The sequence below is a fragment of the Balaenoptera physalus genome (genome assembly GCF_965194825.1).
Source record: "Balaenoptera physalus genome assembly, chromosome: 1".
Lineage (NCBI taxonomy): Eukaryota > Metazoa > Chordata > Mammalia > Artiodactyla > Balaenopteridae > Balaenoptera > Balaenoptera physalus.
This window is the reverse complement of record NC_138882.1, coordinates 155,805,937-155,829,403: the sequence shown is the minus strand read 5'-3', so window position 1 is coordinate 155,829,403 and position 23,467 is coordinate 155,805,937. Positions and strand designations below refer to the sequence as shown.

General features: G+C 40.8%; 1 protein-coding gene across 1 annotated transcript in view; it reads right to left on the bottom strand.

Moving 5' to 3' along the window:
• The window catches only part of AGBL4 (AGBL carboxypeptidase 4), a 1,388,494-nt gene that overhangs the window by 337,005 nt on the left and 1,028,022 nt on the right, over window positions 1-23,467 (bottom strand). The window contains exon 6 of the mRNA XM_082431251.1: window positions 13,478-13,517. Coding sequence (XP_082287377.1) covers window positions 13,478-13,517 — 40 coding nt within the window. The remainder of the gene's footprint in view (window positions 1-13,477; window positions 13,518-23,467) is intronic.

Sequence of the window (23,467 nt, the reverse complement as noted above, 5' to 3'; positions counted from 1 at the left end):
AATGCAATATACATATACTTCAGCCATAAAAGAGTGAAATCCTGCCATTTCTGACAACACAGATGAGGCTTTATGGCATTACACTCAGTGAAATAAGTCAGACAGAGAAAGACAAATACTGTAGGATTTCATATGTGGGATCTAAAACACCAAACTCATAGAAACAGGGAGTAGATTAGTGGTTATTAGGGGCTAGAGGGTGGAGGATATAGGTGATGGTGGTCAAAGGGTTCACACTTCCAGTTATAAGATGAATAAGTTCTGGAGATCTAAGGTACAACATGGTGACTACAGTTATCAATACCATACTGTACATTTCACAGTTGCTAGGAGAGTAGATCTTAAAAGTTCTTACTACACACGGGAAGATAAATTGGTGCAGCCACTATGGAGAACAGTATGGAGGTTCCTTAAGAAACTAAAAATGTAACTACCACTTGATCCTGCAATCCCATTCCATGGCATATACCCAGAGAAATACATGGTCCGAAAGGATACATGCACCCCAATATTCATTTCAACGCTGTTTACAACAGCCAAGACATGGAAGCAACCTAAATGTCCATTGACAGAAGAATGGATAAAGAAGATGTGGCACGTATATACAATGGAATATTACTCAGCTGTTAAAAATATTGAAATAATGCCATTTGCAGCAACATGGATGGGCGAAGAGGTTGTCATACTGAGTGAAGGAAGTCAGACAGAGAAAGAGAAATATCATATGATATCGCTTATATGTGAAATCTAAAAAAAATGATACAAATGAACTTATTTACAAAACAGAAACAGACTCATAGACTTAGAGAATGAACTTATGGCTACCTGGGGGAAGTGTGGGGAGGGGAGGGATAGTTAGGGAGTTTGGGATTGACAGGTACACACTGCTATATTTAAAATGGATAACCAGGGACTTCCTCAGCGGTCCAGTGGTTAAGAGTCCACCTTCCAGTACAGGGGGGTGTGGGTTCGATCCCTGGTTGGGGAACTAAGATCCCATGTGCCGTGCATGGTGCAGCCAACAATTGAAAACATAAATAAATAAATAAAAATATAGTAAACAGCAGTAAAAAAATTTTTTTAAATTAAAATGGATAATCAACAAGAACCTACTGTATAGCACAGGGAACTCTGCTCAATATTCTGTAACAACCTAAAAGAATTTGAAAAAGAATAGATACATGTATATGTAAAAATAAATAAATAAATACAATTTTAAAAAAGTTCTCGCCCCCCGCCCCACATACAGCTTAAAAAAAAGAGAGAGAGAATGAGAGGAAAGAGAGAAATAACAATTATCCTTGGTATCAAAATGTTTTGGTAATTTCTCCAAAACTTCTTTGAAAATGTAAAATAATAATAATAAATAAATAAAAATAATGGTTACTTCTTTGGGAAGGACTTTAAAATACAGTGTTCCCATGGACACCTAATATAATGACTAATGAGAGAAAATCAGTGCTCCCCTTCCCTGCCATCCCCATGAAGGAAATGACAACTCAGATGTATAAATTACTAATTTCTCATTCGATCTCCTGGCTAGACTGGGGTGATTGTAATTGCACTGTTTCAGGCCAGGGTGTATCACACTTGCCTACATACATTTTAGCAGTGCAGAGACAGCCTAACACTGTTGTAGACCTTTTAGCCTGTGGGTTTAGTGCTCTAGTCCCTGAACCAATGAGAACCAAAAGAACAAATGTCCTCCCAGCTAAGGCCAGATAAGTATTCCTCTTTCTCTCAAACCCCATTATAAAGGCCTAGTTTGATCAATAAAGCTGTTCTGGCCTCTAGTGTGTATAGCATTTTCATGTTAATATTAATAATATGCTAGGGGCTTTACTGCCATGATTACTTCACTTAATCTTCATTTCATTCCTGTGAAGTAGGTGTAATCATCCATATTTAATGAAAAACTAAGCCACAAAGTAGTTAAATAATTTTCTTAAGAGCTTGGAGCCAAGAAGTGGGAGAATCAAGATTGGAACCCAGGTCTACCTGGTTCCATACTTTGACTACTGTTGAAAGTTGACTCCCAGGTAAGGCTGGCATCCTGCTCTGTATCTGTTAAGCCTAGTTCCTGTTCTCTGGCTGCTATCCTAGGGCCTGGTGCCTGGTCTCAATACCCTTAGCTACTGGTATGGGTCTAGCTTTAACCAGGAAGGCCCTCCCTCGGTCCAACGAACAGCCTCCACTTGATGACGATTCCTGTCTCTGTCCAGAGATTCTAGCTCTGCAGCCCCTACTGGGTCTATTCTTTTCGATAGAAGGGCTGCTACAAAACAGATCAATGTTTGCTCTACTCTCAGACCTTATAATTCACACAGTTGGGTTTAGTTTGGCCACAGAGATAGTCATTACAAAATCTGTGTGATCTTGTGCCATTTCCAGGTCATGTCAGGTCTTAATTTATCCCCCATGGATGATGTTTATAATTCAGCTCTCAGACAATCAGCATAGTAGCCTTCCCTGTACACAGATACTTGTTTAAAGATAAGGTCATAATGACCCAATCACAGAATGATACGCAACAGAGATTCTGCTGGGACTTCTGGATGAGAGTCCCTTGCTTTTTCCTACTGGACTATAATTTGGGAGAATGTAATTTTGCCATCCTGAGATGCCATGTGGCCTGGGAATGGAGGTAGGAGCAAATTAAGAGAAGAAGAAAAACAAACTGGGTCCTAGGAGCTATATATCAAGATGCACGGAAAGGCAGATTTATTTCTGGATTATCTATGAATGAATGAATGACTTATTTTTGCCTAAACCAATTTAGATTGTGATGAAAGACTCCTACGCATAGAGTTCCTGTGCCTTAATTATACCTTTCATGTACTGAATTCCAGTTCCTTTTGGCCTGTGGCCTGCATTGAGTCTGATGGCTCAGGTCTTGCCAGCTCCTTCCTGACCTGACCTCCCTTATGCTGATCCACTATGGTGCTTTTGGATGCCACATCTCCAATTCCCCTTCCCAGAGCACAGCCCACCCATCTGGATGCTCCAAAATGGAACCCTTGACCTTCTCATTAACCTCCTTACCTGAGTCCTGGGATATGGCATCCTATATAGATTTCTCAGGACTCCTGGGGACTATGAGAACAAACATGTTTCTCCCTGTCTTTATGTGCTTCTCAGATTCTGGAATTTGTTTCCTTAGATTTAAGAAATCTTCTGAGTAACACCCAATGCTGCTGTTTTTCACTGTTGACATGAAAGATGTAGGTTGGGGGATGGAAGTGGGAATGTAAATTGATACAAACTTTCTGGAAAATGAGTTGGCAGTAAGACTTAATAATTCCTTAAACATATTAATGCTCTTTGGCCCAGCAATTCTACTTTTAAAATAGCCAGATAAAAAACTTATGCAAAAGAAGTAAAAGCTTTTTTCACAAATAATTTTATGGTAGAGTCATTTATAAGAGAAAAACATCTGGAAATAACACAAATGCACAACAGTAAGACGTGCATTTTTGTAAACCAGGCTACATTTAAAAGATGGAAGAGAGCAGAGCTTTTAAGAATAAGTGTGCCTTTAAAATGCTCATAAAATGCTCATGGATCTAGTAATTCCATCCCTAGTAATTTATCTTAAGACAATAACCTAAAATGTTGACACAGCTATATACACGAAGGTTGATAAATTATTCATAAGATGGAAAAACTAAAATCAAGTTAAATATCCAACATCATTGGCATGGGAAAATATTTCTGTTGTAATATTAAGTAAAAAATCAGGATAAAATTTTATATTCTATATGATCTCAACTATGTAAAACAAAATTATACATGCATAGAAAAAAAGGCAAAGAAGTAAATGTATTAAAATATTAAACAGTGATTGCCTCTGGGAGATAACTGATATTTCATCTTTTTAACTTATCTGTGTTTTTCAAAATTTGTACTTATGGGCGTGTGCAATTTTTTAATAGAGAAAGTTATTATAAAAAGATGGTAAATATGCAAACTACATAGCAACATGACGATTGTTTATGAAATAATGTTAAGTGAAAAAAGATGTACATAAAAACTTACTGTGATTGCAATTATGTAAATATGTTTCTGCATATAGACAAGAACTGAAAGGGAAAAATGTATAAATAGAATTAGGTTTTTTATTGTGCTAAGGCTGTGGGACTAGGAGTAATTTGTTTATCTCCTTTAAAGATCTCTTTAAAGTTGTTTTAATGATGTGCATGCATTTTTTTGAACCATCCTCTCTGTGTGTATTCACTGTGCTGCTAACTTTCTGGCCGTGAGGTCGGGAGTACCCTGGCTTGGCTTCACATCGGGTCCTGGCCCCTCTGGACTGGCTCCATAGGCTTTGCTGGCTCTAAAAATGGCCATGAAGCAGGAATAATGGCTAGTTTGGCCTCTCTTGTTCCTTTGGTCTTCAGAGGGGCTACATTTACATCATGGGGGACTTTAACTGGAGACAAAGCCCAAAGTTGTCATGTAATGGTCAGCAGGTTCAGTCACCATTTAACATAGGTATTGTTTTAACAAGGTTAAGAGGGGATAAATTTTTTTGTGTGGATATGTGTAATCAGGAACAAATCTAGCTGTGATTTTTTTCTGGAAGTTTCTGTGATATTTTAAGGAAATCAATTGTCTCTTCAGAATGCAGCCTAGTTAGTGGAAAAGCCCCATGACTATGATGTCCCCAACATTTCACGTTTTCCTTATCACCAGCAAAGTAGGTCAGCTTTAATTCTGTCTGAGAAAGAAGACTCTGTGCGCCAATATCACACATGAAGTAATATTTATATGTAGCAGTAGAAAAGGTAAAGGATTTAGGATCAGACAGATCTGTATTTGAATCCTGACTCCATCACTCACTTATTAACTGTATTTATGTGGGTAATTCTAATCGAGCAGCACCTTCCTTTCTCATCTGCAAGTCAGGAAAGATGACTTGGGACTTATGTCTTATGGGACAGTGGGGAGAATTATATGAAAAATACATGTAGAGTGCCTAACACAGTTCTGGCACTGAGTGCCAACATTTAGATACTTCCTAAATGCTGTCCTTTTAGTCTATACCATCAAAAAGTTAATGACCATTTGACAAGGGTGCCAAGATAAATCAACAGCGGAAAGAACAGGTTTTTTTTCCAACAAATGGTGCTAGCAAAACTGGACAATCACATGCAAAAGAGACAAATTGGAGTCTTATATCATATAAAACTTAACTCATAGGAGTACATCTTTGTGACATTAGGCAATGTTTTCTTGGATATGATACCAAAAGTATAAGCAACAAAAGCAACAAAATAGATAAATTGAACTTTCATCAAAATAAAAAAATTGTTGGCTTTAAAGGACATCAAGCAAGTGAAAAGACAATCCACAGAACAGGAAAACATATTTGCAAATCATGTATCTGTACTCAGAGTATACATTTAAAAACTCTTACAACTCAACAATAAAAAGACAAAATATAACCTAATTTAAATGAGTAAGGGAAAATAACTTGACTAAACATTTCTCCAAAGAAGATATACAAATGGCCAATAAGCACGTGAAAATATGTTCAACATCATAAGTCTTTAGGAAAACGCAAACCAAAACTACTGTGAGATACCACTTCACACCCACTAGGATGACTATAATCAAAAGATAGATAATAAGAGAGGATGCAGAGAAATTAGAAACATCTTACATTGCTGATGAGAATGCAAAATGGCACAGCTACTTTAGAAAACAGTTTGGCAGTTTCTCAAAATGTTTACCTTAACATTTACCAAATGATCCAGCCATTCCATTCCTAGGTATATGTCCAAGAGAACGAAAAACATAGTTTTTACTTGTTCACAAATGTCTTTGGCAGCATTATTTACAGTAGCCAAAAATGTAAACAACTGAAATGTTCATCACAAGATGAAAGGGTAAGCAAGTTGTGATATATCCATACAATGGAATATTATTTGGCAATAAAAAGGAATGAAGCACTGATACATGCTGTAATATGGATGAACCTTGAAAGCATTATGCTAAGTGAAAAAAATCCAGTCACAAGAGGCCACATACTGTACAACTCCATTTATATGAGATGTCTAGAATAGGCAAATCCATAGAGATAGAAAGTAATTTAGTGGTTGCCAGGGCCTAGGGGAAGGCAAAAATGGGGGGGTGACTGTGAATGGGTACAGAGTTCCTTTTTGGAGTAATAATAATGTTCTGGAATTAGTGGTTATGATTGTACAATTCTGTGAATGTACTGAAAACCACTAAAGGGTGTACTTTAAAGGATGAATTTTATTGTATATGAATTATATCTCAATAAAGGTGTTATTTTTTTTTAAAGCTATGACCAGCACTTTTAACTTGATGGTGGGAACATAAAAATCTTTCTAGAAGTGTGAAAAGGTATGATGATTACATCATTGCCAAATATTCTAGCTCTTCTCAATGCAGTGCCCTTCCCTGTAGGAAGATTCTGCATCTCTATCTTGTTGAATTAGAAGTGGTCATATGACTTGCTTTGATATAGGAAATCTGGGCAAAAGTGACCCCTTCTAAAAATTTTTAAGAGAAGGTACATGGCTCACCATCTCTCCCTTTTCCCTCTGCCATGACTACCCATATGGCAGGTGCTGTCAGCACTTTTCTGCAACCTCACATATTCTCCTGGCACTTATTATTTCTGCACATATTGAATACTTTCCAATTGCCGACATCTGCAAACCTCTCCTGAGGGCTTTCTTGGGCCACTGGAATCTGCTATGTCCATATATTGAGCAGATTGGAAGTGTCAGGGAATTAACACTCCCACCCTCACTCCCACTCCTCTGCCCCTAAGGGATAACTCTGAGGCTTATTTTCCACACTGACTTCCAGGGTTTCCCTGTAGGATTAAATTCCACTTGCCGTCAGTGGTAGCTTGCTTGATAACGAACCTTTCTTAGCTTTCTTCATTTTCTTGTATCACTTCCCCACCTCCCGCCAAGGTCTCTGGGATCACCTCCCAAATAAACTACTTGCATTAAAATCTTTGTCTCAAGTTCTGCTTCTTAGGGAACCCAAACTAAGACATAGAGCAATGTTCCAAATAAAGGATGTTTGGTCAGCCTGGGTGCCAGAGTAAAGATGAAGTAGAGCAGAAGCGACTCCAATCCATGAGAGACATGTACCAAAAGTAAAAAATAAACCTTTATTTTTTAAGTCTCTGTAATTTTGATGTCATTATTACTTTGGTGTAACTTAGTCTGTCATGATTAGTGAACTATGTATAACTTTTCTTAGTAATTCTCATTCTAGGAATTTTTCCTAAAGAAATAATTAAAGATGCACACAAAAATCTTTATACAAGAGTGTTCAGGGGCTTCCCTGGTGGCGCAGTGGTTGAGAATCCACCTGCCAAAGCAGGGGACGCGGGTTCGAGCCCTGGTCTGGGAGGATCCCACATGCCGCGGAGCAACTGGGCCCGTGAGCCACAATTACTGAGCCTGTGTGACTGGAGCCTGTGCTCCGCAACAAGAGGCCATGACAGTGAGAGGCCCGCGCACCGCGATGAAGAGTGGCCCCTGCTTGCCACAACTAGAGAAAGCCCTCACACAGAAACGAGGACCCAACACAGCCAAAAATAAATAAATAAATAAATAAATAAATAAATAAATAAATAATTCAAAAAAAAAATAGTGTTCACTGTGGTATTATTTATAATTAAATCATCAGGGACAATTTAATATACAATAATAGATAAATTTAATATGGAATGCTTTTCAGCTACATAACAGTCCCTCTGAGAATATTTAATAATATTGAAAAAATGTTTACATTATATTCCTATGTAGTTTATACAGGATCATTATAATTTTATTTTTTAAATTACATATATATTTGTATATACACGTGCAAAAACTAACTGTCTCTCTTTTTGAAAAATATTTATTTATTTATTATTTATTTTGGCTGCGCTGGGTCTTAGCCGCAGCATGAGGGATCTTCATTGCGGTATGTGGGCTCTTTAGTTGTGGCATGCAGACTTCTTAGTTGTGGCATGCGGACTCTTAGCCACGGCATGCAGACTCTTAGTTGAGGGATGCATGCGGGATCTAGTTCCCCAACCAGGGATCAAACCTGGGCCCCCTGCATTGTGAGCATGGAGTCTTACCCACTGGACCACCAGGGAAGTCCCAAAAAATAATAGTCTCTTTCATCAGTCTGGTGATAAAAGTCTCACTTGGATAGGAGAAAAATATTTCCTCATACTGCCTCCCTTCTGTTGAAGAGGTTATAGGAGAATAAACTTTCCAAAAAGTAAGAAAAAAACTATAGTTGGACTTCTGGGCCAAATGACTAAATAAGTTCATGCTTCAATAAACCCATTCATTCCCATCAAATAGTAATATTGAATAATATAAGAAAAAAAGAAATGAAAATATATAGTTGGGCTCCAGTGCAAGAGACATATCTCCATGAGGCTGAAAAGTACAGAAATGCAAAAGGATACATGCTCCTGAGGCTACTTGCTTGTTGAGATCTGGATATAGCAGCAGGCAGTAGCAGCTGAAAGTTGGACTCCTATGAGCCTCCTAAAAGTGCTCTATAGGAGATGGGGATCAGAGACAAGGTCTTCTGCTTAGAACAAGGATCTAGGGTGGGGCTCACCTGCTATGAAAGAAGCCTAGAAAAAAAAAGGCTGCTGCAGAACTTTCTGGGAGAGAGCTCCTGTGTGCTGTAGGCCTAGAGAGGCAAGGAATATAGACAAAGGAAACAGAAGCAATGTTAAACTATCCTGCTGACTTTTTGTCACTGGCTCTCCATATCCCCAATATTTACCAGGTCCTATACTGAAAATATGGGTAGAGTCAACTGCAAAATCCACCATATAGGGATATGTGAGCATAGTGGGAGTCTGCGGGCGCCGGGGGGGTGGTGGTCAGGGCTGGGGAGAGAGAGTAACAGAAAACGTCCTTCTCAAAGTGATATTACAAATTAAAATTTCAAAACACATGAAGAAATTAAATGCTAAAAATGATACTAAACAAAATCAACAGTTATAACTTGAATTCACTCCAGATGAAACTTATTTTATAGAACAAAGATTTTAAAATAAGCATATTGAAAGTGTTGGAAGAAACAAATGAAAATGTTAAAACAGAATAAGAAATTATGAAACAGAACAGGCAGAAATAAAACAAGAGCAGGTGGATATGAACAAAATTAGAAATCTTGGAAATTAAAAATAATCATTGAAATATTGAAAAAGACAGGAAAATAATCCAGACTAGATATGGTCAAAAAGTGAGTTTGTGAATTCAAGTTACTTTTGGGGAACTCAGAATCAATGCAGTAAAATAAAATGCTAAAAATTATGAAAAATTAGTAAAGAATCATGGAGGGCCACTTGAGAGAATCCAACATTCATCTAATAGAAATTATTGAAGAAGAGAATCAAAGGAATGAAGAAAAAGCAATCTTTGAAGGGATAATTTGCCAATAATTTCTCAGAATTAAAGAAAGACATAGATTCTCAGGTAGAAAGACTACTCAGAGTACCAAGCAGGGTAAACAGAAATAAATTCACATCCAGACACATTAAAATGAAAAAGCAGAGCATGAAGATCAAAAGGAAAATCTTTAAACCTACCCAAGAAAAGATAAGTTACTATAAACAAATACTGGCAGACTTCTTATTAGAACTGTGGATGTCAGAAAAAAATGAAAAAAAAATGTTCAAAGAATGAAGGGAAGCCCTCCTCAAGCTAGAATTACCTAGCCAAACTATCATCCCAAATTGAAGTCAAAATAAGAACATATACAGATTAAGATCGTTTCTCATGGACTCTCACTAAAACAGCTATTAAGGGATCTACTTTAATAAGGTAACAGGAAAATCTTGAGATGCAATAAACAGGAGAACACAAAAATTTATCAGCTGTGTAGGAAAAGTCAGTTGGCTCTTCATCATCATCATCATCATCATCATCATCATCATCATCATCATCATCATCATCATGTGTAATTGCTAGTAAGTGGAAGAAAGAATGAACTAGTTGTTGAATGATACTGAGATAATGGGTTATCTATATGTAAACAACAAATTAAATTCCCAGCTCATGTCATACACAATGATCAGTCCTAAATGAGATAAATACCCAAGTGTGATGTAAAACTTGACAATTTTTAGAATACAGGAGAATATGATATTCAGGTAGGGAAGGATTTCTTAAATAAGTCACAAAAGCAAAGCTCATAAAGCAATATTCATACATTCAGCTACACTAAAACAAACAGAAAAACTCTTCCATAAATCAAAATACATCATAAATCAAAAAACACAAGCCACCATCTGGGGTAAGATATTTGCAATGCATGTTAAGTGACTAAGTATCAACATGCAGAACAACAAAGAATTAAAAATCAATAAAAAGAAACGACCCAAGAGAAAATGGACAAATGATATGAAAAGTCAGTTCACAGAAGAAAGCAAAAGTGGCCAATAAACATATGAAAAGATATTAAACCCCACCAGTAATCAGGGAAGCACATATTATAAAAATAATGGGATAACATTTTATATTTATCATGATGACTGGTAAAAATTTGTCTGATGATGCCAAGTGTGGAGGATTCAGAGAAATGGAAACTATTATACTTTGCTGTTCTTATACTTTGAAGTATAAATTTGTTCAACTACTTTAGAAAACAACTGGCCATTATACAGTAAATTTGAAGATGCATGTAATCAATAATTCTTCTCCTAGTTATATGCTCTAGATAAATTCTCATACTTATGCACAAAATGCTCCAAGTAGTATTATTTAAAATTGCAAAAAAACTGGAAATAACCTAAATTATGATCAATAAAATGGAAAAAGAAATTGTGATGTAATCATAAGTGGAATACTATATAGCAGTTAAAATGATTGAACCAGAGCTACATGTATTCACACGAATGAATCTCTACAGCATAATAAGTAAGGGAAAAGTTCAGTATGACATTTATAGTGTGATATCACTTATAGGAATTTGTAAAACAATACCAGTTATACCAGTCATATTTTTGGATATATAGATATAGAAAATCATTGAATTTATTACAGTGGTTACCTATAGGGTGAAGGGAGAGAGATGCAATCAGCTAGGAGTACAGAAAAGTCTCAACTAGATCTATAATTTTTTTAATAGGGGACTCTGTAGCATATATGGCACAATGCTGATACGATAAAGCCAAGCTGTTTGGTGGTGAGGGGGGCAATAGATGACTCTTCATTTTATCTCTACTCTTTTCTGTGTATTCAAAATTATTCACGATAAACAAAATAAGAGTTTAAAGAAGATAACACAGAGTTTTAAGGCTTCCAAATTCCCAGCCAGCACTTCTGAAGGCTCCTAGCTGATGAGGAGTGGTAGCATCAGACTGCAGTTCTGTGTTGAGGATGGTCTGGTGATGAGTGCAAACAAGCTAGTACCTCCCACTGGCATCCCCAGAGAGGTAGCATGCCCCTTGCTAGCTGCAGCAGCTTCTGGTGAGGTGGGGAATGGAGATGACTTTGAAAGTGAGAGACAGTAACAGTAGAGGGAAGTGATTTTGACATGGACTAGAGTTGTTCAGGTAATACATAGCCTCACGGTCTTTCCTAACCTTTCCAAGTCATGACACACATGGATAATATTTGGCACACTGGAGTAGAGGCTACCACCTTGGCGGCTCAGTTATCCTGGGACCTACCTGTACCCCTGAGAGATGGGTGGATCAATATATCACAAGTGTATATCTTACAATATCACACAAATGTAGCCTACTTGCAGTACTGTATACTCGTGTGACACAACATGACTTTTGAGAAGCTTTGACCCAGAAAATAGTCTTTTCTCATCTAAAAGTAGGGAAAATTATAAACCATTCCAAACTCTGGCAGTGCTTAACAGTGTGCCCAAAAAGAGTGCACTGAGAGTCACAACTATTCTGCTTGAATTTGTGCAGTAGCAATTAGGAACGGAAAGAGCTGGTGCAAAAGAAATGCAGTTAACAGAGTCTAAAAGTCTCCTTCTAAAGCAACTGAAGACAGATCAAGAAACCTCTCCAATTCATATGTCAGCATCATATCAGGGTGTGACCAGATGAGACTAGAATGTGAAAGCAGGCAATCTGGGTCAGCATTTGTGGAGCAGAACAGAAAACAATCATGAAGGAAAGCAACTAACCGGACGGGACAAAGATAATCACTTACCAACACCTTAGTGGGAAGGGATTGGTAGGTCACACAACTGAGCCATTTTAATTATATTAGCTCATGATTTGGAATTTCTATATATGTTAATTATATACTTGTTAAACACAGTTCATTCTATGGGTTAGATTGAACATTTTCAAACCAGTTCATCTTTGTTCTTCTGAAGTCCCAAGTTCAAAGAGATCTACCAGGTGGCAATGTAGTAAAGCCACCCGAACTGGGTGGATCCAAATTACATTTGCAGTCATTGTCTTATATCTCAGTTACATAGACAGATAACCAGCCTTTGTGCTAAGACAGTGCCTGCAGAGGACAATTTCTCAATCTCCTTGTGAGCCAACTGGCCCTGGACACAGCAACAGGCTGGGTGGTAGGCAGGATGACATGGCACAGCTATATTGGTTACTAAAATACTGAAATACCTCCATATTTATTGGTAATTAGCCACTCCTAGAGCTCCCCAACCCTGCCACGTGACCACTCCCCCACACCAGTCCCTTCCTCAGGATGCCATCTCCCCACAGTCCGGTAACCAAAGTGTTAATGCCCAGCACAGTAGAGGGCCACCGGGGCCATTAAATATTTAGAACATCACCAATGAATGAAGATGGACCACCATACCCACTCTTGAATGCTCACTGCTGGCACCATCATCTCCTTGGATTCCAAGAGAGAACAGCATCTCTTGTTGGCCAGTTTTGCCTCAAGTTCCCAAATTGAAATAAAATACCTTCTGGTAAAACTAAACTTTCTCTGGGCTATATGCCAGACCGAGGGGAAGGAAAGAAGCTTTAAATCCCAGGGCCATAGCTTTGTTGTGGGACTTGTCCTTCCTAAAGGTGAGTGACAAGAGTCACAGGAGACCAAACCTGGTCACTTCCCCAGACTGGCCTTTCCTCATTAACTGTCCTCCATTCATTCCATGCCATCTACCAGGCAGTTTCCCCATTCCCCATGATTTTAAAACTTATTTCTCAGGAGACCAGGGCACTTCCTTGACACTTGGATCCACTGAGTGATCTGGGGAGAACCTGGCCCTGGAATATGCAGCAACATCATAGTATCAACCCTGCCATCTGCAGAGTCAAGACAAGGCAGCACAGAGCTGGGGAAGAGAAAAGAAACTGCCTGTGGGGTAGAGGATGGGGGAGAAGGATCATTCATGACACAAGAATTCTGCTGTTCATTCAGGAAGCCAAAGGAGGAGGGCAGGAATTGCATTTGGATAGACAACCAGACATCACTCTGGGAAATAAGGGAAAAGCCAAAGCAGAATGGCCACACCTACTCACCAGGGCTGGTTATCGTCAGGAGGTCTAGGTGCCGTTGTTGCTGCAAAAGAAAACACATTGTGAGAGCACTGATTCAAGCCAGAGCCAAACTTGTTGCTTAGCAGGTCAGGGTGAACATGCAAAGGGGATGTTCAGACACGCAGAGCAGGCTGTATTGCGGAGGACGTCGTCTCGCAGTTCTGCAGGGAGGCCTTGCACCCTAGAGACAAGGGGGAATGGACAGCCTTTCTGGTCAGAGCCTAGAGGGCCTTAGAGACCTTCCAGTCAAACCTATCTTATACTTAGGGAAAATGAGGCCGTGAGAGGAACGTGGCTTACCTAGAGCCACAAAGAAAGTCCCTTTCCAGACTCCCAGCCATGGCTCACTCCTCTGTACCAGGCAGCTGTAGATTTCTCTTTGGTCACACTGGCTGTAGTGGTTACGTGTCTGATATCCTGGCAACCCTCTTTGCCTTGGGTCCTTAAGTCACTGTCACCCTCCTGATACTCCTTTCTAACCAAGATACTCCTGGGGGCTGGTTTATTTATTAAATCTGCTCAACAATGCTATGACAATTTCAACTACTGATGATCAAACCATTACTTTTCTAACCGAATCCTCATCTCTCTGTACCATACAACATTCAAAGAAAATATTTGTCAGGTACACTAGCCCATATAGATGAAGTTGCTCTTGTTTGGAGGCAGCTAGCCTTGGCCCCAAGGGCTGAGGTGGTCCATATCTCAGTAGGCTCGCCCCCTATCACACCATACTTATGGAGAAGCCTAGTCCTGAACTGGATGTCATGGGAACCTGAGGGTGGAGAAGAGGGTATTGTAGGCTGAGGATGGGGCAGTGGTAAGCAACTCTCTTAAAGACTTAAGTCAGGATTCCTTAAGCCTCAGTCAACCTCTGTCTCTTTCCTACACTTGATTTTCCATTAATAGCAATTTCCATTAATATGTAATTTTTTTTCTTAAAAAGGGGTCCTAACAAACTTCACTTTGAGAACCACTGCTTCAAGGATACACATTGCAGGAGCTTCTGATTATCTGGTACTTCATCCAGTGGGTCCTTTGCCATGTTTCACCTCACCTGCATTTCCCTCTTTATCTTGCCTCTCCCCTAGAATGGCTTCCTGAAATTCTCCTTAAGCAGAAAGGAGAAGGCAGCAACATTTTTTGAGTACCAAATATAGGCCAGGCACAGTACCAGGCACTTTGATGTGTCATTTCTTCTTACACTCTTGGCAATCCTACAGGGTTGGTACTGTACAACAGAGGGACATGGGGTTCAGACAGGAGAAATTATCTGCCTAAGACCACATCTTCACTGAATGAGAGAGCCAGGGTTAGAATTCAGTCAGTTCTAATCCTGGCTTGAAAGTCCAAAATATGATAATGCACAATAAATCACTTAGCATGATGCCTGGTACTTAATAGGTACTTAATAAAAAGAGCTATTTTTGTATTAATGTTTTGTTATTATTATAGACCATGTGTCCCTTGGTTTATAAAATCTGCCTTGCCCCTTTTCATAGAATTATTGGTACCAGAGCTCAAAGGTCATTGAGTCTGACCTGCCACCAGTATAGGAATCCCCTCAGCAATGGCCCCACCAGTTATATGAACTGATTCTGTTTTATCCCTTTGCCTGACAGGGAACTCACTTTTTGCCAGTTAAAATTTTTTTTTTTCTGTTTTTTTTGGCCATGCCACACGGCATGTGGGATTTTAGTTCCCTGACCAGTGATCGAACCTGTGTCCCTAAATAGCTCTACTTTGAGCAGGGTTAAAAGCTGCTTCCTTAGGAAATCATCCCTGTTTCTAGCTGCTTCAGCCCATGACAAGTTTGGAGACCTGAAGAAGATCTGTGTCATCTTCTCTCCTGGTTAAATATTCCCAGTTCCTTCATCCTTTCCTTATAAGACCTGGTCTCAAATCCCTGGCCCTTGTGGTCCCCTCCTCTTCCATTTAAATTTGATCTGTCCCAGTCAAACCTCTTTAAGATCTCTCTATCCCTTGCTTTAATGATTTTTCAGGGCCCTAAAAGCAGGTCTGTATCCTTTCATAGCCTTCTCCATCACACAGCCCTGTTTTACTGCCAGCTCATAATTCATTCCAGTTGACATTTTCAAGCAACAGTGCAACTCCAAGATGTCACTGACCTCCACTGTGAGCACACATTCTCATGCTGAAATGAAACACACACCCACACATGCAAGCTGGAGCCAGACTGCCTTCTTTCCCAATCACAGAACCAGGCTAGTGGGACAATTGGCTCAAGCTGCCTTTGCCAAGGCCAGCCTGTGAGGCTAGGCCCTTCCCTCATACATGAGGAAGGAAGACAATGTGTCCTTCTATTTTTCCATAAGCTTGGTTTTGTGGCAATCGCCGTTGGTGAAGGAGGTCCATTTACCTGAAAAGTGTCTATTTCCTAATTAAGATCTATCTCTAAATGGTGATTCTGTGTCCAGGGTCCAGTAGGACAAAAAAGGAAGAAAACCTGACAGGAACACAGACAGACCTGGCCTTGTGTCCTAGCTCCTCTCTGTGGTTTTGGATAACTTACTGTTATGTCTCTGGCCTTGAACTTCACACCTCTAAAATGAGTGAGTGAGACTGAAATACTGTCAGTGACTCTGAGTCAAAAGCAGCCAGACACTGTGCTTGTGGGCTCCCCTTCCGGTGTAGAGTTCTCTGAGAACGTCTGTAGCCAGGACCCTGGGGGCTAAATGACAGAGCTGAGAATTTAAAAGAGAACAAATTTTAAGCTAACCTCTCACACTGCAATTTTCAGTGCTTGTGTGTCTTCCTCACTATCTGAAGGGGCATCTTAAGGGCCTGGAGCATCTATTATTCAGTCCATGGCACACAATAGCCCTCAGTAAGCATTGCTAAACTCAGCTGAACCATTCCTGGAATGCACATTATCCTTTCAAATCCCCATGCCTTTGCTCATGCTGTTCTCTCTAACTAATCTCCTGAGACCTTCGTGGAGCTCCCTCCTCACATCTCAAGACCTCCAATGAGGTCTCCTCTGCACCTCAGCTCCCAGACCTAACACTCTTCTCTCCTTTCCTCAGAACAGAATATTTCACACTTTGTTCTTCCAATGCATCTTGTAAAACCTAACTTTTGTATCATGCTCTGTCTTAATTATCTGTTTCCTTCTCTGTTTCTCTCATGAGGTCTTTACTTGAGGATAAGACTACGCCATTTCATCTCTATATTTCCAGTGCCCAGCACACAGGCTGAAAGGAATGCTTGATGCCATCTAGTTCAAATGATTCAACTATTCCATTATTCCCTCTGCAACAACCCTGTTAGGTAGGAATTCATCAGCATGGAAAGTAAGCATGCCCCTTCCTCTACAGGACTTGCCCCCTGTCACGGCTTTGGGGATTCCTGCCTTTATGATTTTGCTCCTGCCATCTCAGCAGCAATATTATCTATCCACCTCCTCTGGAGACCTTCCTTCCTTTACTCCCACCCATAGGATCACTGTCTCTCCTGGACTCCTACAGCTCCTACTGTCTGTACCACTCCTGTGGTGATGAATTAAATCTAACCTGGTGACAAACCCCTTTAACCTACAGTTCACAGACATATGTGTGCACCACCTAGTGGCCCAAGCAGATAAGTGTAGACTGCTGTTTTAACCTGTAGCTCTTAAGATAGGATTACAAAGTCTGCATGTTCTATATGCAAATAAAAACAAAAGTGTACATTCAAGAATCATTGTGCAATAGTGAGGGTGGGAGGGAGACGCAAGAGGGAGGGGATATGGGAATATATGTATACGTATAGCTGATTCACTTTATTATACAGCAGAAACTAACACACCACTGTAAAGCAATTATACTCAAAGATGTTAAAAAAAAAAGAATCACAACAGTTTGAACCTAAGATACTAAAATATCCAAATAATTCCCTCAAAGTCCTTAAGAAATAAAAGGAATAAACGAAAGAGAAAATTTTCATTACTAAACAGTGTGCCTAGTATAATCATTTAGGATCACCAGTGGAAACTGTTTGGCATTTATTAAAACAGGGCACATGATTTGTGGAATTTGACCAATAATAGAAAACTAGACATATAAGAGGGGAGCATGGTGGACATAAAGAATTACCAGATTATATAAGTTAGTTACCAACTGAGAGACATAAGGGCCTTTTATATGGAGATGATATATTACCTAACTGCCTGGATGGTAGAATATGCAATGTTAGTTGGAGGAAATGAAGGTAGCTAGCTAGACAGCAGGTTTGGTAGGCGGACAGGGCCTGCTGGCTGAGGGCTGAGCAGCTGAACCATTAGCTAACCATAAGCTACAGTCTCAGGAAGGCAGGCCCTTCGCATGTGTGGTAGTGGTACTGTGTGTGTGTGTGTGTGTGTGTGTGTGTGTGTGTGTGTGTGTGTGTGTGTGTGTGTGTGTTTTGAGGAGTGGGGGGAACAGATAAAGGAATTCTAAACCTACACAGAGGGCAATGTGTCCAAGTGTGCCTGTATGGTATTCCACAGATTCCTGGCAGGGTGTGGGTATGCCAGGGTTGGGTCAGTTAGGAGGTAATGTGTGGACTCCTGGCTGTGTATGACTCTGCATCCAGCTTTCCCTGGTAGGAGTGGTGTCTCATAAACATTCAGAGGAAACCCATTTCTGTGTTCAACCAATGTGTGGTTGATGCAGAGTCATGACTCCATAAAGACCATGGGGGCTGGAGGTTCCAAGGTCAATAGGAACAATCCCTGAATTTGGTGCCAACCAAGGATGGCAGAAGCATCTGTAGTGGATGCTTAAGGAACTGTCTATCAGCATCCTTGTTCCAAGAGTTTTCCATATTCCTCTGTTCATCCAGTGGAAGCTATTTTGTTAATACAATGCCACTTCACCTCTGGTCACAGTTGACAGCCCCAAGGGTAAAAGTACTGAAAGGTGGGTCAATTAGAAACCTCATCTAGGAATTTTGGATCTTTTGTGATTTCAGTTATTCTCAATGAAAACTATTGTTGTCCAACATTAAAGAATCTATCTTTAAAATTTTTGTAATAATGAAAGTAACACATGCTTATTTTTGTCATTTTCCAAATTTCCAGAAAATCCAGAAAGTAAAAATGAATGAAATCCCACCACTGAAAGAGAAGCACAGTTAGCATTGTTTTGGTGTATTTTTTTTTGTCATCTTTCTTGTTTGTGTTTATTTAACAGGGTCATATTTAGATATAACAAATGAAGCATGTTTTAATCTTGTGCAGCATTATGTTATTTTTTTTTTTTGGTCTCAGGCTGAGTCTTTATTTTAAAGTATAAGAATGTAAGTCACATACATTTATTGTTATAAATATGTTTGCTCTTGTTGCTGTGATTTTGTTTCTAGTCCTTTTTCAGGGAAGGTGGTGTTAGTAAGACATCAAGAGAGAACTACTTGGTTATTTTGTCACAGGAGGCAGTTTGAAAAGCCCAGCTACTGCAGCCTAGTGATGTAAACAAAGTCCTCTGAATCTGGGGAGACTCTTCCAGGCAATATCCAACCTTTTGGAAAAGATACTCTATTCTTCATGTCTGAAGCCCCTCTCCCTGCAGTTACACAAAGTATTTTGTGGAAAGAGCTCCAAACTCAAAATCAGACAGACAAACATATGAATCCTGACTCTATCATCTTTGTGCTGTTATCCTAGGCATGTTATTTAAGCTAGTTGGCAATTAGGTATCCCATTCATAAAAAGAGTGTAGACCAACCTCCAGGAGCCTAACAGGAAAGAGAAGCTGAGAGAAAGAAGAAGAATCATTCACAGGTGAGGGGGGGCGGGTGGGAAGTGTGAATAGGTAGAATGGGAAGCACACTGGTTGGAAGCTAGGATTTCTGAGCACCTCTCCAGCTGTGCCCCACCTCAGGCTGAGACTTTGGGCTTCTCACCATCTGGTACCTAGCCTTTTACAACAGCATCTTAACTGGTCTCCCCGCTTCCAGTCTTGCAAATTGCTGCTGCAGCTGGAGTGAACTTTCTAGAATCACATCTTAAAACTCACCAGGCCTCCTACAGAATAAAGTTTAACCCTTTAGCTGCTGTTGGAGGACTTCTGTGACCCAGCTCCTGCCTCTTTTCTCCTGTTCCTTCAGACTCTGAGCTCCAACCATGATGAGCCACTTCCAGTTCCCCAAATTTGCTGTGCTCTCACCTCAAGGTCTTTGCACGTGTTGTTCCCTCTTAGAACAACAACCCAACCAGATTTACCTGGCTAATTCCTACTTGTTATTCAGCTCTCCACTCTCATGCCACCTCTTCTGTAAAGGCTTTCTTGACTTGCCAAGGCTGGACTGGATCTTGCCCTTATCCCTCTGACCTTCCCTATCAGAGCACCATCACACTGCATCTCCCTGGCCTGTTTACTCCTCCATCCTCTCCACTGGCTGTGTGATCTCCTTGAGGGCAAGGGCTGTGCCAGTATTACTTCACTCCTCTGAGGGACTAGCCCAGTGCCTGACCAACAGATGATAACAAAGATCTGCCGATCACTGGTTAACAAGATGATAACTAGAGAAGTTCCTACTGAATTGATCATCAGAAAAGGTCTTTAGTTTTATCCCCTTCTCTCTCAAAAGACACACACACATTGGACCTATAATTTTTCTCAAAACCCTCTCTGATTCTGTCTTGGTGACCTAGGGATTAGACCACTGAGAATTTGGCCATCTTCATCTGGATGGGTAAATATGAAGCTACAGTTATAAATGGACTTTTCATTTTCATCACGAACTGCACTGCAATTACTTCTCGGAATGAGAAAGGGACGTGGTGTTCCAGGAGCTCAGGGCCTGGTTTGATGTGTGAGGTTCTATGTGGTAGAAGAGAACAGTCACTGATTATGTGTTCTGTTCTGCTTTTTCTGTTTCGTGCAGGATAGCTATTAGGGGAAAAATCAGTCTTTCATGGCATAGATTGGAGATAATTTAAATAAGAGGACCAGTAATCCCTGTGCATTTTCCTGTCACTCCAGAAGCCAGCCATAATGGGGAGGACCTGGGAATCCACACCCTCTAGAAAGGGAGGTCACAGGGGCATAGGCACACATTTGGCTTCATGGCTCAGCCCCTCTTTTCCCTGCAACCCCCTTCCTGTTCAGTCCTCCCCGCCTCACCCAGCCACAGTCATTTTCTAGGCATCTAGGGATCTCAGGCTCCCTCCCTGCCCTACCCCAAGCAGAGCCTGCTCCCTAGAAAACATTTTATGTGGTGCTGACCTCTCCCTAAACTCACTACTTCTGATCGTTCTTACTCCAGTCTAGCCTGCTTACTGGCTGCAGGACTGATCACTCTAAAATTAAATTTGATCCTTTCTTAGAATAATTTAATGATCCCCATTGTCAACAAGGGATGACAAATATCCACAAATTCTATGTGTTATTTGAAAAAGCAGTTTTTATATTTTAACATAACCTCATGTTTGGAGAACAAACAAAAAGTTACCTATTATTTTCAGAACCAAACTTCAGATAATAAAGGTGGGTCTAATCACCTTGGTCAGTGTCACATGTAGAAGATGTGGTAGGAGGAAGGTGTGGGGAGAGCCAGTCACCTCTGTGAGGAAAGGGAGCAGGGATTATGAAAGTCGGAAAAATGCTGTCTCAAGCACTGAGTTCATGCCCACACCCCACTGAAGTGGGACGCCGGTCTTCTGTTTACCTGACCATTCTGTATGCCATCACCTTACTTGTCCCTGACCCTGCCTTCTGCCCTTGACATGGCCCTCTTTCTACTTCTCCTCATGCTGAACAAGTGATGTGCAGCATGGCTTCTGCAGATAGCACTGGAACTCCACTCTCTGCCTCTTCACTTGTTCACTCGTTAATCCAACAAATATCCATGAAGCATCTACTCTGTTCCAGGCATACTGCTGAGGAGAACGAGAAAGACACAGCCCCTGTTTTCAAAGAGATAGCTAATAGTGGAGTGGAGAAGACATATTAAGCAAATAATCATACAGTATGAATTAATTTCAGTTACGGTAAGTGCTCCAAAGAAAAACATGGGGAAAGGTACGTGACCAGGGTTCAAAGTATTCCTCAAGCCCCACCCGGGCCATTGGCTGATGCCTGGGTGCCTCCCCTAAGCATCCACCAGCTCCAGCACCTTCTAGGGGAACCTGACCAATGGCTGAGGCTCAGCTGCCCTTTGGGGCACCGACTCCCATCAGGATAATAAAAAAATGCATTAGCCTTTTACTCAGGGAGAGAGTGAACATCACTCAAGGCTGAACTAGACTCTCATGACTAGGGGCTAAATTCAGTGGGGAGCAGAGTGGGGCAGCAGACAAAAGCTAGGGTTGCACAAGCGAGATTGCATCAATATACTTCACCAAGTACTTTCTGCTCCTGTAGCTTCCTGTTATTGGAAAAGCCAGGCACCCAAGTGGCTTTCATCCCCAGGGCAGCTTAAAGGAGCATTTGGGTTCACCTCTGGCAGTCTGCACAAAAGCAGGGCAGGTGGCAATGGAGAGGAGCATATGAAACTGCAGAGATGTTTTGGAAGCAGGATTAATGGCAGCAGAGGCTGTAGCAGCTGCATTTGCTGAGCACTTACTCTGTGCCAATCCTCACAAACTTCTGAGGCCGGCATTGTTACCCGTTTTTACAAATGAAGAAGCTGAAGTTCAAGAGGTTAGGTTACGTGCTCAAGGTCACAGCTGCTAATGGAAAAACCGAGATTCGAACCCATACTATTGGCCTCTGATGCCTATGCCCAGGTAGCTGTGAGAGTATTGAGTGGTGAGAAATGTTCTCGGTGATCCCCAGGTTTCTAGGCAGAGGAGCAGTATGAACTGCAGTGGTAACACTGCACAACCGAACAGCCTCTGCACACAGGGGAGTGGGAGGAGCTATGACTTAAGCAGTGATGATTTGTATTTTTCCTTCATAGCGTTCACAATTCGAAATTCTATATTTATCCGTATTTATATTTGATTAATGTCATTCTCATTATATGCTAAGCTCCATGGCAGAAAGGACAGAGTTTAGCTTTCCTGGCATAGTGGACTCTGTCTAAATATGCGTTAAAAAATTAAATGTGGAAGGCTAGATCAGGTTTTTGAAGAGGGCTGGATAAGCAGCTGAAACCCTTACTCCTGCTGGAGAGAAATGACACACGTCCCATCCTAAAACCCCAAAGACTCAGACGGGGGCTTGTGCTGGAAGACTTCACCCTGCCCAGCTCTGGAGGAAACAGTGAGAGGAAGGTTGTTCCAGTCATGAGTCAGAAGACTCCATGCCAGGACAGATTGCTTCTTCCCCACCCTCTGCTCCAGCAATACGAGGCCATGTGGGAACCTGCAAGAACAGACGTGGCATCTAAAGTGACGGTGAAGCTCAAGGCTGGAGAGGATGCATGCGTGGCTGACAGATGCCCACCCAGTGCACCCATGGGCCCCAAAGCCTCTAAGCATCGATTTAATCACGTCTCACATTATAGTTAGGTAATTTACATATTAGTCTCTTTTTTCTTCCCACCTGTACCTCCCCTCTCTCCATCTCCTCCCCCCACCCCCCAACGCCTTCTCTTCCAAGGTGAGAGATGAATATTTTCTATATTGGGTATTCTCTCTGTACCTGATCTCAGATAGGACCAGAGGAAGTTTGTTACAGATGTGATATTTTGGCTTACTATCAGACAAAGTTATATGGTTATAAATACTCTTTTTTTAATATGTTTTAAGCCACAACTTTTCTTTTGTAAAATCAAATTTTAGAGTTTAAAAGATATGCCTTTTAGGCCTTCAGTTTATACTTCAAAGCTGCGATTACCCTTCATCCTCAAGGTCACCACGACCCAGCATGAGTGAGGCTATCCCACGACATAGCCTCCTGGAATGTCAGAGCAAGGGGTTTTGGAGGTCATTTGACCCAACTGCTTTATTTCAACGAAAAGCAAACTGAGCCCACAGAGGGGAAGGGAGCTGCTCAGAGTCACCTGCCACAGTGTTCTGCACTATTTGCTGATGTGCCTCCTTCAACA